Source organism: Anarrhichthys ocellatus, unplaced genomic scaffold, assembly GCF_004355925.1.
Source record: "Anarrhichthys ocellatus isolate YVR2014 unplaced genomic scaffold, GSC_Weel_1.0 scaffold34, whole genome shotgun sequence".
Taxonomy (NCBI): Eukaryota; Metazoa; Chordata; class Actinopteri; order Perciformes; family Anarhichadidae; genus Anarrhichthys; species Anarrhichthys ocellatus.
In genome coordinates, this window is record NW_022280064.1 from 2,221,394 (window position 1) to 2,235,168 (window position 13,775).

Here is a 13,775-nt window from a genome sequence, read left to right on the forward strand (position 1 = left end):
CCATGTCTCCTTTTAAAATCCGTTGATATAAACACATGTGGGCCATGACATGAAAGCGTGTTAACAAAATGTCACACTTTCTGATTCCAGTAAAGCTACTCGCAGCTCAGTTGTGATAATATCTAATAATTTCTTCTCCCAGTCATACATCTCAAACCTCCTTCAACGCAACCTTTATATTGGTATATAAACATTACATTGTTGTCCTTTTTTAGATAAGTCAATTGCAATACTTCTGCCATTGTTTTGTTATATACTGCTTTTGTTTTTGTCTTCCTCTCCTGTTGACATATGTCTGAATTGATTTGTGATTCAATGAGACTTTGTGATTCCATCTAACCAATAGTCTTCTGTTTGAATTTCTTTGATACAACGTGCAGCGCACAGAGTTGACTTCACCAAATTCAATAACAGAACCCTGTGAATGTCCTATATTATTGGATGCAACAGCTTGTTTGTGACGCTAAGGGTGAAAAATGATTCTTATTTGTTTTGGCTGAAACATAAAGCAGACTTCACCCCCATGTTGTTGTTTTTAGTTCTTATCATTACCAAGCTAAAATAATACAAAAGAAGAAGGAAGAATAAGCTTTTCCTGAGTAAATTGTTTGAGACGTTCTAGCTGGGGATCTACTAAAGGAACTTTACCTGCACAGGTGCGCCATTGTGCTACCTCTGGCCTTTTCACCAAGATAGCCATCTCCGGACGCGCTTGGGTAACTCTCCCCTTTGCGACACAGGCCGCTCTGTTCATCACAGTCTCTATTTCATCTGTTCATTCATTCAGTCATTCTTTTCCTCAGTCATCCTCATCCAGCAGCTCCGGTCTCACGTTAGCTGGGAACAGGAAGCCATTTCTGAGGTAGGCCAAAGAGAGAGAGGGAGCATCGCCTTCGATTCCTCCATGAGCGGTAATGAGATGGCCAGCTTCACACTGGGGGAATTCATCTGTGTGCAGGGATAACCTAAGTAATTGACTAAAGAATCAAACCTAAACCCATCAGTGTCCATCATGCTTACCTTCTCTTTGCTTCTTTTTGGTTTTCTCTCTCTGCTGCGCCTTTTTTCAATCCTTGAAGCTGCTGCTGCTCGCCTGGAGATTACATCGATGCGTGACGCTAATCAATTGCTTGTCTTTGACTGATGACAAATGGTGCTGCAGTTTCTTTTATAAAAATCAATGAGTCCATATACCCGTTTACTTTAATCACCTCTTAGTGCAAACTGCCATTTGCCCTGCGGCTAATCCCCCTGATGAAAACCCTAGTTAAGAGCAACGGGATTGGTATCCAATCTCTTCTGCACATATTGGCGCTGCACTGAATTGACTGAATTGTCTGATTGACTAAAAAGAGAGCAAGAGAGAGGATATTGCAGCAACCTACGGGTCTAAAAAGTGAAGCGAAAGTGCCTTAAGCTTGCCTTCTTTCTAATGGCCATCAGGGGGCGACGCCTCTGGTTAGAAAATAGGTCAGATTGCATGGAAGTCTATGAGAAAATGACTCTACTTCTCACTTGATTTATTACCTCAGTAAACATTGTCATCATGACTGGTCGCAAAAAACAAGATGGCGACAGCCAAAATGCCGAACTCGTGGCCTCGAAACGGTGACCACATCTTATACACGGCCTACGGTGATGGCATGTTTATTTCAGTGATGGCCATAAGACAGAGTGTCATGAGTATGATGCTGTGTGCTTGCTTGCTTGTTGTGTGTGTATGAGTGCGTGAATCTATAATGGGAGTGTGTGGGAGTTCTCTCTCCAGACCCTGTCAACTGACAGACAGTTCAGTCATGCCTCTGTGCACTGATGTGTCTCTGAGCCCGCTGGGGAGGAAAGACGAGCCACACTTCCATTCATTTACATTTACCACATACAAACAGCACCCTTTTTTCCATTCAATTATTGTCTTTATTTATTCTATTCCACCCCATGAGCATCTTTTATGAAAATAAACTATAAAAGTGTCACATTTGCATTGACATTTCATAAAGTCTTGATTGCTTTTAGCTTTGAAATAGAAGAAAATAGCTAATATAAGTCATGTCATTGTCATAACTATTGTTTGGCAGTAAACTTTTCTTTTTTTTTGTCACAGACTTAAATGTGCCCACATCACCAATCCATAACAACTGTAAAAGTGAATTTATTACTTGTTAAAGCTATTTCTTTGAGCAAAATTCACCTTTCAAATCTGAATACTATCTTGTTCAAAATGTCCAGGATACCCGCTCCTATTCATGGTTATTCATTCATATGTTTTTTATGAAATACCTTGAAATCAATATTACGATCAAAATGTATTGTTTGGACGATTGGTGCTTTTACAAAATTAGATTTTTGATAAATAATCAGCAATGTGTTGACATAATGACTAAGTGGGTAGAAGGCGAATAATAAGACAAATAATAAGACAGCCAGAGCAGTCCGGTAAGTTCAGAAAATGACATCAGTTTACTGTTATGCATATAGAAAATTTCCGCTCTGCTCTACTGTAGTACAAAAGCCAGAGATATTGTGCCTTCAATCTCTATTTGTCTCCTGAACACACACACACACACACACACACACACACACTCTCTCTCTATGTGTCTCTCAGCCTCTCTGACAAAGGCCTTGGTGGAGACTCATTATCATTGATTGTCCTCCCACAGTTTCCTTTTACATTCAGCTGCTCATCTCTCAAACCATCAGTGCTCATTTTGCCCAATTGCTATTCTTAAGGATTTGATCATTAATATGCTACCAAACCCTAATGGTCTCAAGTCCACTATTTCAACACACTGATACGTGACACTAATCTACGGGCAATCAGCGAGAGCCAAACATCCGTCGGAGTAAATCTCATAGCACTGATCCCTGCATGTCAGCCAGTAAGCAGGGATCAAGTGCTTTTTCTCTTTGACTACAGGGGACCGTGTAGTTGTGCAGCAGGTGAGACCGAGGTTTCAATTGCTTTTGGGACGATGTTTTTTTGCATATATATTACTCACGCACACATCGTCGTTGAAACACAGTGAAAATAACACCTCTACGTAGCACAGGTATTATCATGCTCCACACACACACACACACAAATAAAGCACCGGCTCTGTGATAAGCTGATACGCGGCTCAACTGGACTTGCTATAAATGTAGCGTATCGCAATGTACCACCAGCGGCAGATGCACCTGCATACTCATCAGAGCTGTTATGAGGCTATGTTTGGAGATTTTATTGCTTCTAAAGGAATCTCCCCTGCTACGGCGGACTGTTGAGGAACGTTCCACATACGTATCAGCAGAGGTCGTATATCTTGACTGGCTGCCACTCAGTTGGTTACGGCTGCAGACACTTCCTTTGACAGCGTTTTTCACAAGCGCACAGTCGACTGGTCACTGAATTCATGTTACATAGTATTTCCATGCTTTCTCAGCTATTCGTCTTGTCACGCGGGAGTGTAGCTGTGTCCATGGTCAGACAAAGGCCCTTTCCCACTGTTACATTGATAAACTCGAAGGGCTGTGATTGTTGCAGCCGGAGCACACACTGTGACCCCATCCTTCATCGATACACACCGGACAGCATAGATGATGGAAACAAGCACTGCCACAGCGAGAGCCTTCGTGCCGCTCAACAAAAAAGAATGCAAGATTACAAAAAGCCTTCCTCGCTTGTACTATTACATTTAAAGAAGCTGTTAATATTCATTTATTTTCACATTTGTTGAAGCTGTAAGTGACGATCTGGGTCTTTTTTTCTGATTTGTAACTAAAGAAAAGAAAGGCACCGCTCCGCATTTTCCAAAAAATGAATTGATACTGTCTGAACAGTTTTGTGTTTACTGTCTGAACTATGTAACCACCTCTGTAAACACTGTCACAACACAGCCGCTCTGAATGCGCATTGGATACGGGGCACATCTAAACCCCACAGTAGCTCGCTGTGCACTCGGAGGAGGTGTTTAGCACTTACCGCTGGGGGAGACGGAGCTTTCGCCGACTTTGTTGACCAGACAGAGCGGTGGCGATAATGGCCTGCTGGCCTCTCCCAGATCCTGTTACACTGCTGGGGACACGCAAGCTGCTCTGCATTTAGCAGCAGTCCTCTCTCCTGCGAGCTTAGACTGCAACAGAGCTGGCGGCCCCTTCCTCTCGCCTCACAATGAAAGTCTGAAGGAACAGATACCTCTGGAGGAAATAAATATCGTAGCCTTGATTCTGCTGCCGACCTCACTTCATTCATTACATTTTTATTCACTGTAAAGCCAAATAAGAATACATTTTTCAAATCAAGAGCTGCTGTTGAAGTTAAGCACCTAGGATGAATTGTCCATCTTTTAAAATTACCCATATCACTCATTTTGTATTTTAACTGAATACTGTAGCAGCAGGATTGCGGTTTGTTTTTGGAGATTTCCATGTGTTTCTTTGCTGATAACACGCCCCTTTGTTAACTATCCTTTGTTCCCCTCTCAGTTGATTTTGATTAATTTAACCTCCAACAGCAAGCATGGCTTTGTGTGCGTGAAATCCACCAATACTGTGACCAGAAAATGCTATTTTGAGAACAGCCCCTCTGTGTCTGTGCGTGAGCATGCAAGAGTCTATACAGCCATTTTTGCTACACTCAGTCAGTCAGCAGCACCTCAGCCTGATCCTATGCATCATGGGATGGATGAGTTACGTGATGCTCATGTCTAATTGAACACACAGACGGCAGAATGATTCACCTCGAATATGGCAGACTCCGGCTGGGGTAAGATAAGGATATCTGAATTATCAGACCACAACACATGTTTTAACACATGTTTTCTGTGATTGATTTAACGAGCACAAATATGCAGTAATGGAGAGATTGCAGATGTGTCTTTATTTGTTTGGTTGGTGCTGAGGAGTGGGAGCATGCTGTGCAGGAACAAGCTAATCTGCAGATTTAATGAAGAGACAGTATGAATGAATGGTTTGAAACAGTTGGATCTGGTACAGTGACCAGCGGCTTTGGACACATCACATTTTCCCCCAAATGTATTGAACGTATAAATACATACATGCTCACATACATTCCATACACATGTATGAAGTAAACCAATGATCTGGCATGTAAATCATATGTTTTCTCTTTCATCTTGAACTTGAAAACTGTTTGGCGCCACGTTAATGACCATCACCAGTTTGTATTTAACGAGAAATAGGACACTTTCCCTTTAAATGTTTGAAATCAATTTGAGCCTTATAAAGACAGTATTAAGGTGGCTAACAAATACCAATGGACGGCTAACATTCATGAAATTTCAGGTGGTTCTGAAATGAATAATATCGACTGCATGTGTCTCCAAGGACCAGCTGTGTACTTTTTAGGTTTTTTGAGTTGATTAAACCAAATCTGCCAGCTATTTGTGTCTATATGAAGTGGATGAATATTAGCGCTGTGCTTTGCTCACCGGACCTAAGGGTGTGTGGTTTATTTCTGGATCCATCCGTCACACAAAGGTTGTCATTCTGACATGCGGCCAATCGAGTCAGCCTGAGCTGTGATGGGGTGGACACATGCTAATTAGCATCATCATTGTGAGCACAGTAGAACAAAGGCCACTGGTATCGTGCTCCGTTGCTCTACTCAGCATGTGTTTGTGTGTTCAGTATGTACATCACAGCAATGTGCAAGTGGGAGTGAGCATTCGTCTCCATCGAATGTATTTGTGTTTAGTGTGTGTGTGTGTGTGTGTGTGTGTGTGTGTGTGTCTGTCTGTCTTGACAGTGAAAATGTATGAATCACAACTGAGGAGCAGGAGCCCGTGGGCAGGGTGGCATAAGTTCATCAGAGGGCAGACATGCCGCCCACACGCTGTGACGAGCCGATGAACACAGCAGCGGGCTCACAAACCTTAATGGCGTTCAGACAGAAATTCCGATATGGCGCTCAAAGACAATATGAAGTAACTTGAGCTGTAGTGGAAACAAGAGCTCAAAAGAGGCAAGCCAAAAGAGCCCTTCCATCTGGAGCCCATTTCCAGTCTGTTGAGGATGATTGCATCGGAGCCTGACAATATCGGGCTTAGACACGGGACTCTTGAGTGTCACAATAAAAGCACTTCTGAAGCTTTTTACCGTCATGTCATCACGAGTTCAACATCTACGTCTCGTCTCGGTGAGTGTGTTGGTTTCCAGCAATTTGCATGAATGAATGAGCGCTGCCAAGGGAGCTCTTGAGCGAGAGAGGAGAAGAGCGGTACGGGCTTCAAAGAGGAGAGAGCATATAAATATAAAATCAACAGACGCAACAACAAGACGGTAAAACATTGTATGTGCAGTATGTCTTGAAAACTATTACATTCAAACTTGAAATGTTTGCTGGAAAAAGATTTTACTCTTTCAATCTGCTCCCAATTTCAGTAACATGCATTGGAAGGAAGCATCTTTAACTTGGGTGGATTCAAATTTGTTTAAAATGTTTCAATTAGAGCTTGGCAATAATTCCATATGGTTCTTATCATCTTTCAATGGAATAATATTGTGAGTAATCACATATCGAGACATCGTGATACACAATTACGTCATCTTAATTGATTGAAAACAAGCACATATCTAACAAAATGTTTCAGAAAAGCTGATTATAATTCTTAATTAAATGAGAAAATACAAGTATTTAAAGCACACAAAAGAATAACAAAAAATGCGGTAACTTCATACGGACTCTTTATTTATTGACCTAGAAAACATGCTATGTCGTGATATGTATCGTTACATAGAAATGAAATTATCATTATTATTATTCAGATTTCTGTACTTGTCTAAATCAGTTTTTGTGTTCTGCTTAACCAACCCCATCATTTAAAAAGCTTTTTGTTTGACTAGGGGAAGTTAACAGCACAGTGATGATCGTTGAAAAAAAACCAACCTTCACCATTCGGGCAAGATCCTTAAAACGTGTGAAGGAGAAATACTTGAGAAGCAAGCCTTGAAACGCGCTGTCCACTTACAGCGAGTGCTGTCTGGTATTATCTGTGCTTCTCGCGTGACGTCTTCCTTTGAACATCTCTGTGTCCTTCCTCTCATCCTTCTGCAGACCTTACATAAAATCCTCCCCTCTGCTCTCTCTGCTTTCCGTCCTCTCATCCCCACAGTCTCTCCATCCCTCTCCCCCTCCCTCTCCCCTTTCCTCTCCTCATCCCATCAACTCTTCAGACAATGTGTCTCACTGGTGCTCCCATTACAATGCCCAGGGTGCATCGCCGCTCCATCACCCAGTAATGGATTTCCAATGCTTCGACCATCTTACCTGTCACGTGGCCATGTCTTCTCCCTGGGTAGCATCACTCTGTAAGCTGTTTAGAAATGCACGAATCCTCTCTGTGTTATTGTACTCATTCCATCATTACTCACTCCCCCGACAGAGCAGCAGTGCGTGACCCCCACTCGCTTCTCCCGCTGCACTGAGTCAAAACGATGAAGACCGCCACTGCTATGTAACAGCAGCTCATCACAAGACTAAATAGGTCCAACAGATATGTGGAATTTTGTCATTAAGCAGGTATATATGAAGAGAAAGTGGAAAAGAATGCAGGTTATTGTTCTAATCATTGCTTGGCAAGTTACGGCACCAGAATGTGCCAAATTCATTCGACAGTTTGCAGCGTGCCAGATTAAAAAAGAAATATGTGTACAAATTCTTCTCTCATCGCTCACAATCAAAAACCTTTTAATGAGCTGTGAAATAGCAATTTGGATACCCCGGCAAGTGGAAACCATCCATGTACTGTGTGGGTTTGATTTCAAATCATGTTTGTCAAACTTAATTGTCATTTGAGCTTCACTTCCTCGCGTTTCTCTTCACATCACTGTCTGAGAACTGTATACAATGCATGCAGATGAATTGTGAACACCATCCATAGAGCCGCACCCGATACATATCAACCACAAGTCACATCAATGCAGAATATGAAGATCTGAAGGTTGTATGAAAGACAACTACACTAACTCCACCTCCCATACAAACAACTACACCCGTTTGTGAACATACAAGTCTCAACCAATACAACCACCTCAAACAATCCAGTCTGTAACCGAGTTCACGGCTAGATGGATGCAGACAGTTCGTGGTCGGGCTCACACCCACTCATGGCTTTCATTTCTGTGCAAAAATAAACACTTACAAAGCATATCATCGCTCAAAAAAAGACCTCCTCTGTCTTCTCGGTACACAGCTCGTTGTGTTTCCAGAGCCTCAAGGGACCAAAACAAGAACAATAGTGAAACTATTGTTCTTGATTGAACACATAATAGTGTGTAGAAGAACTAGAATCACTATCTCGCAGTAGTATCTCTCCACCAACCAGTAAGGTTCACTTTGTCATTTTATCTTATCAGAAATCTTGATTATAAGCATATGAATTATTGAGTTATGGCCAAAAATGTGTTTTTTTGACCACCAAATTCTAATCAGTTCATCCTTTGTGCTAAATTTGAAGACATTCACTAGATTTTGCAGTCAAGCGAATGGGATGGCACAGAGACATAAACATATTCAAGTACTCTGGGCTGGGCAAGCAAATAACTTCAGTTAATTGCAGGCTTACCTTTGGCGTTTTGGTGCACTTTCCATTTCTGGCATCTTTTATGTACGCTATATCCAGTAGATCCGTATCCTGTAAAAAAAAATAAGAAAAACAGCTAATTTAGTATCAATGTCAACCAATTCAAAGGTTTCAATGGCAGTTTGGGACACAAAGACATTCAGAGCCCAAGGGAGCTGTTTGGGATCCAGGCTGGAGGAAAACATTCTAGCAACCCTGTGTGTGTGTGTGTGTGTGTGTGTGTGTGTGTGTGTGTGTGTGTGTGAGAGTGTGTGTTTCGGGACACACATCAGCCTTAATACCAGATGCCATTTGGGAGTCGTTCAGTTTAGATAGATGCAACCCCAATGACACGCTGGCCTACAGAAGCTTCATTGTAGTGTTGCTCACAAAATTAGGACAAACGTGTAAAGTTCCCATTTTGACTGATGACTCAGCACACAAACTGAGCACACACAGGTTCTGGATCTGAATTTCCTCATGAATTCGTATACACGAGGCAGCACGCCACTGGAATCACTGTTGGCAAAACGCTCTGCCACAACACCGCGCCACCGCTTGGATGCAGTCGGCTGTGTGAGTGAGTGGTGGTTAACTGGCAAAGACACATAAGATGGGACCCTAATGAAGACAGCCTTGAAAACACCATCATTTAACCAAAAAGGGAAGTATTCAGCATTTTCAGTAAATGGAAACCATGGCTCCACCTCTGATTCATTATTGATTTGGCAGTGTGGAAAGCCATGTCAGAGCTTCTTGTTCCATCTTACAGCTCCAATATTTCACTATGGCACCGAAGTGATGCAGAGGAAAAGTTGGACAAAATTCAAAGTAAGAGCCCTGAAATATTGACACCATGAGGCAATGTGCACAGGGAAAAGCTGCTTTTAACTTCCCTTCCTTCTTCTTAAGCCACAGAATTCATTTTATAAAATCACAGTCACAACATGTGACTCGGAACAACTTCCTGTTAGTGATCTGAACTTATCTCCCCTCCTGTATGCCAAGTTCAGGAATGGCAACCTGTAGACACATCACAGATATGCATCCGTCAACTCCTCCGTCTGTCCATGCAGAAGACCCCTGCTATGGTTTTTTTCAGTCACCACATCCCTTTATCAGTCTGGATTATCTCCCCACCTCTCTGAGAGGCAGCCAGGCAGGTTGTTCTCATACAGTGTTTGTAGATATACCTTCAAAAATGATTGCACTTCTTCCTAGACAGAGTAGTTTTGTTGCTAGCTAAACCTAGAGTTGCTTCTTCTGAAGATGGAAGTTTATTTTGAAAAGACTATATGCATGTAATGACACGTGTTGCTGGACTTTCTTTGGAAAACGCAAAAGTAAATAATAAATATCATACGAACTGTTGTATGAGGATACGTTGAGGGCATATTTAAGCCAAGGAATCAGAACGTCATATACAGCAGCATTTCTAGATGCAAACTCTTGGTAAATAGAGGTCGTTAAAAAAATGTGGCCACTTTGCTACGGTAGATGCACAGCCATAAACTGTGTCTCCATAAACTGTAAGAGGCGGAAATTAAAGCACTCTATTCTATGGCTGCAATCCACGAGGACAAGTTATTCCTTTTCTGCAGTGCATAGCGTCAATTAGGCTGTCCCTGTTTGCACAGAGAGAGCCTCTGAGTCAAAGGTTAACGCCTACATCAGGTCTGCAAATGCCTGCCTTTGAAGTCTCTCTGGAGAGACGGGGATCCGCATGGGGGCCCTGGTGGAACAGAGGGGCTACAGGAAGCCGCTCGTGATGGGGTCCTCTTTAGTGCCCTCCAGCCCTGCATAGTTAACACAGTTCTAGGCTGGTTCAGCGTCATTGTTTAACCTATAGAGCCGGCCCATTAAAGGTAAAGCAAACTGCCTGTTTGGGTGACAAGCTGCTTACACAGTGTGCGACTAAGACTATACATGTGTAGCTATTACCGTGACATCCAAAAGGCACGTGTCAGCGTTTGTGTGCGCAGGCTTGCTTGTTGTGCAGAAGTACACTAAAGTTGATGCCAGTGACGTTTTTATTAATACTGTCTTGTATTTATATGTGCAGACACTGCACAGTTAGTCAATTAAAAGTTCTTTCAGTCAGGCAGTCCAGCCATTATTTCTCCTGTTCCACTGACACGTGTTCTTTATCTGTTCATTTCTGTCTTTATTTATCACCCTGCATCTTGCGCCACCTTTCCCTTATTTCCCTCCCTCTCTCTGGGCATTTCTGTGTGCATCATAACAGCGAGCAGGGGATCCAAAGCCTATTAAGATCCACGGCACGTCCAGGAAACAAGCAGGGCCAGCAGGAGAGAAAGTCCCGAAAAGTAATGAACATGCTTAACATACGCTGGCCCTGGGCTCTGTTTTCTGTGCCTGATTGTTTATACCTGCTGTGTAGCCGCTGTTCACGCAACATCTGCAACATGCTGTCTCTCTTTTAAAGTTAAACCCATTCCTTTTTCCGAGTAGCAAGTAAGGAGGGCGGTGTTTGTATAAAACTTTGCAAGAAATTCATCATTGATCTGTATGAGTCATTCTGTTGTCAAATACGCCTCTGCCTCAGGCTCTACATCTAATATAAATAAACTATGTTCCTGTGTTGGACTACTCTTTGTTTTCCTTTAATTTGAAAACAAAACTTGACTCGAGGCTAACTGGGAAAAGGTCTGTTCCAAGGTGCTTTGAATATATCGACGATGGGGCTTGCAGAGGAGGGAGGGAGAGGGTTAGGGAAACATGGAATGGAAAGTAGAGACGGGGGAAAGGATAAGTGGAAGTGGGGAGACTGAAAGCCACAGGTTAGCTTGCTCATTTACCAACAGCATGCCTGACAGCCTCCGGGTTCAAAATGGATGTGCGCTCCGCAGGGCTCAGGGCCTCTGCTCAGCAACGGAGACAAGAAGCGACGAAAGTGAAGGCAGGAAGGGGGGGGGGGGGGTGAACAGGCACAGAGCAAATGAAGGGGGAGATGTTTTGAGCCCGGACTGTTATGTATGGTGTACCATGGAAGGGTCACATTGTCAAGAGTGCTCTATAATTATAATTATAACAACAAAAATTATATTCCACGATGGTAGAATTTTACCTATTTGAATAAAGAAGAAGCAGAAGGACAGAGATCAAACAAATCATCAATCCGCCAACAAGCTTTTAATGGTCGATTCCATTGCGTCATGTTTCATCTACAGCAATGCATGTTAATGTCTGGAATCCCGTTGCTGGCCAGTCAGATGTGGTTTGCTTACAGGACTGCTGACAAGCTGCTGGTTTGTGTCATGAGGTCACACAGACTGTACTGGTATAACATGTCAGGGTGGCCCCTCACCCCTCCGTGCCATCTCACGGACCAAATTAAGCTCTCATAAATACAGTATGTATGCCAGGACTCTTTGGGAGCCTCGGCTCCGTCTACACACACACACACACACACACACACACACACACACACACACACACACACACACCAACATACACAACCTAGAATGCAATGAGGACTTTTGGGGTTTTATGTGATGCCGAGCTATATGAGACTATTGCATAACAACTGCTGCATTCTTTATGCACAAGAGTTTTCAAAGGCCCACTGACTCAGGGTCAGAGGACTCTGGGTCAGAGGACTCTGGGCACGGACGAGTCAACCTAATCATGTTCATGCGGAACAAAACACACTAAAGCCAGACAGGTGCTGTGCCCGTCCCTGTGAGTGGCCCTCCAGCGACTCTCGGCTGCCAGGAAACACGTCCCGTTACGAGGGAAAATGGTTCGTGGAGAGCTGTGCTTAAACTCGGTTGAGAGCTGCATCCGCTCTGCCGCTCCCGTCCTCTGGTTCCTGTGGAACGACTCTATAACAGCCCCACTGTGATTAGGTTACAAACCTGAAAGAGGCTGACTAAAGAGATGCAAAGAGAGATGCAAACATTCAGACAAAATAAGGAAAAAGCATGTATGTAGGAGGAGAATGACTGTGGGGACATTTTGTTTACACATTTCTGCACATATATGTGTGTAAAGACGTTGCACTGAGGTTCTGATTGACCGCCTCCTGTCCTATCAGTAGTCTAAGATGATGTAGTATCTCACAGGAGGCCCCATGACGTGGTAAATCATTTCCTTTGTCCTTGGATTAAATGCTTTAATACATGCTATGAAGTGGAGAATGACAGCAGAAGCGGGAGAGAAATGAGGTATGGCATGCGACAAAAGCCTTGAGCCAAATTGGAGAGTCTGGCATTGCCATGAGGCCGCCCAAGGGCCTATTCAGACTGAGCAACTCATTCACTCTGTTTTTCATCCGTCCACTCTGTTCCATGTCTCCAGTTTTTCTCTCTTCCCTCTCCTCCTCTGCAACATCATAAAAATGCAATGAAATCTTCAAAACAAATCAAAGCTCTGTCATAAGCAACCGCCGAAGGACAGTTTCTCTTCACAGTGTGAATGAAATGCACTGAAAGAGCATTTACCGCACCTTATTTTTCCTCAAACTCTCAACGGCTACTGTTTATATAACGGTAAAACCAATCTTCTGCACTCATAGGCCGCCTTGGATTAAACATGGCAATAGAAACAGCTTGCAGGCGTTGGGTAGGGTTCTTTTCAACATGTGAATATCAACACTTGTTTTCTCCGGTGTGTCTTAGTATGACACTAAAGGCCTTTCTTTTTACACTGGTGATTATTTGTACAGCCATCTGAAGGCAGCAGGTATCCGTTTTGTCATCATTATGAAATCACCACAGAAGCTCTCGTGCTTATGTGCACATCAAACTTTTTTTCTTGAGTTTAATTACTCTATGCAGTTTCTTCTGCATATCAGCAGGTGTGTTGGACACTTTGAAAACAATTCCCACAGCTCCACCGTAAATTCTGTTAAAACAGGAGCGTCTGTTCCTGCCAGTCTTTCACCCGCTGTCGCCACCTTGTCATCGTGGTAAAACATCACTGTAACCTTCACCGCTGCACAATCTGGGCTTTCAAAAGGGTAAAGTCCTCTTTTGACAAATGTGAGGTGCGGATGCAGAGATCTCAGCCAGGCGTCCCTAGCACCAGCCACAATGTGGGAGCAACACTGTTTCTTTTTTTTTTCTTTGCTTGTCTCAAAGTTGAGACATGCTTGACTCCAGTTTCATCTGCCCCCAATTTTACTCTGACATTTAAAAGAGGTGAATGCAGTTGGAGATTGGTGACATGAGTGAAAGTGAAAAGACTTTCGCACTT

The 13,775-nt window shown here is 43.1% G+C and overlaps 1 protein-coding gene across 5 annotated transcripts in view; it reads right to left on the bottom strand.

Moving 5' to 3' along the window:
- Positions 1-13,775, bottom strand: part of plcb1l (phospholipase C beta 1-like) — a 95,664-nt gene that overhangs the window by 61,944 nt on the left and 19,945 nt on the right. For 2 of the 5 annotated variants that reach the window (XM_031865936.1, XM_031865937.1), the window contains exon 1: positions 3,959-8,552. In XM_031865936.1, the coding sequence (XP_031721796.1) occupies positions 3,959-4,405 (447 nt within the window). In that variant the 5' untranslated portion in view covers positions 4,406-8,552. The other 3 variants (XM_031865940.1, XM_031865939.1, XM_031865941.1) reach the window with 3 other exon arrangements.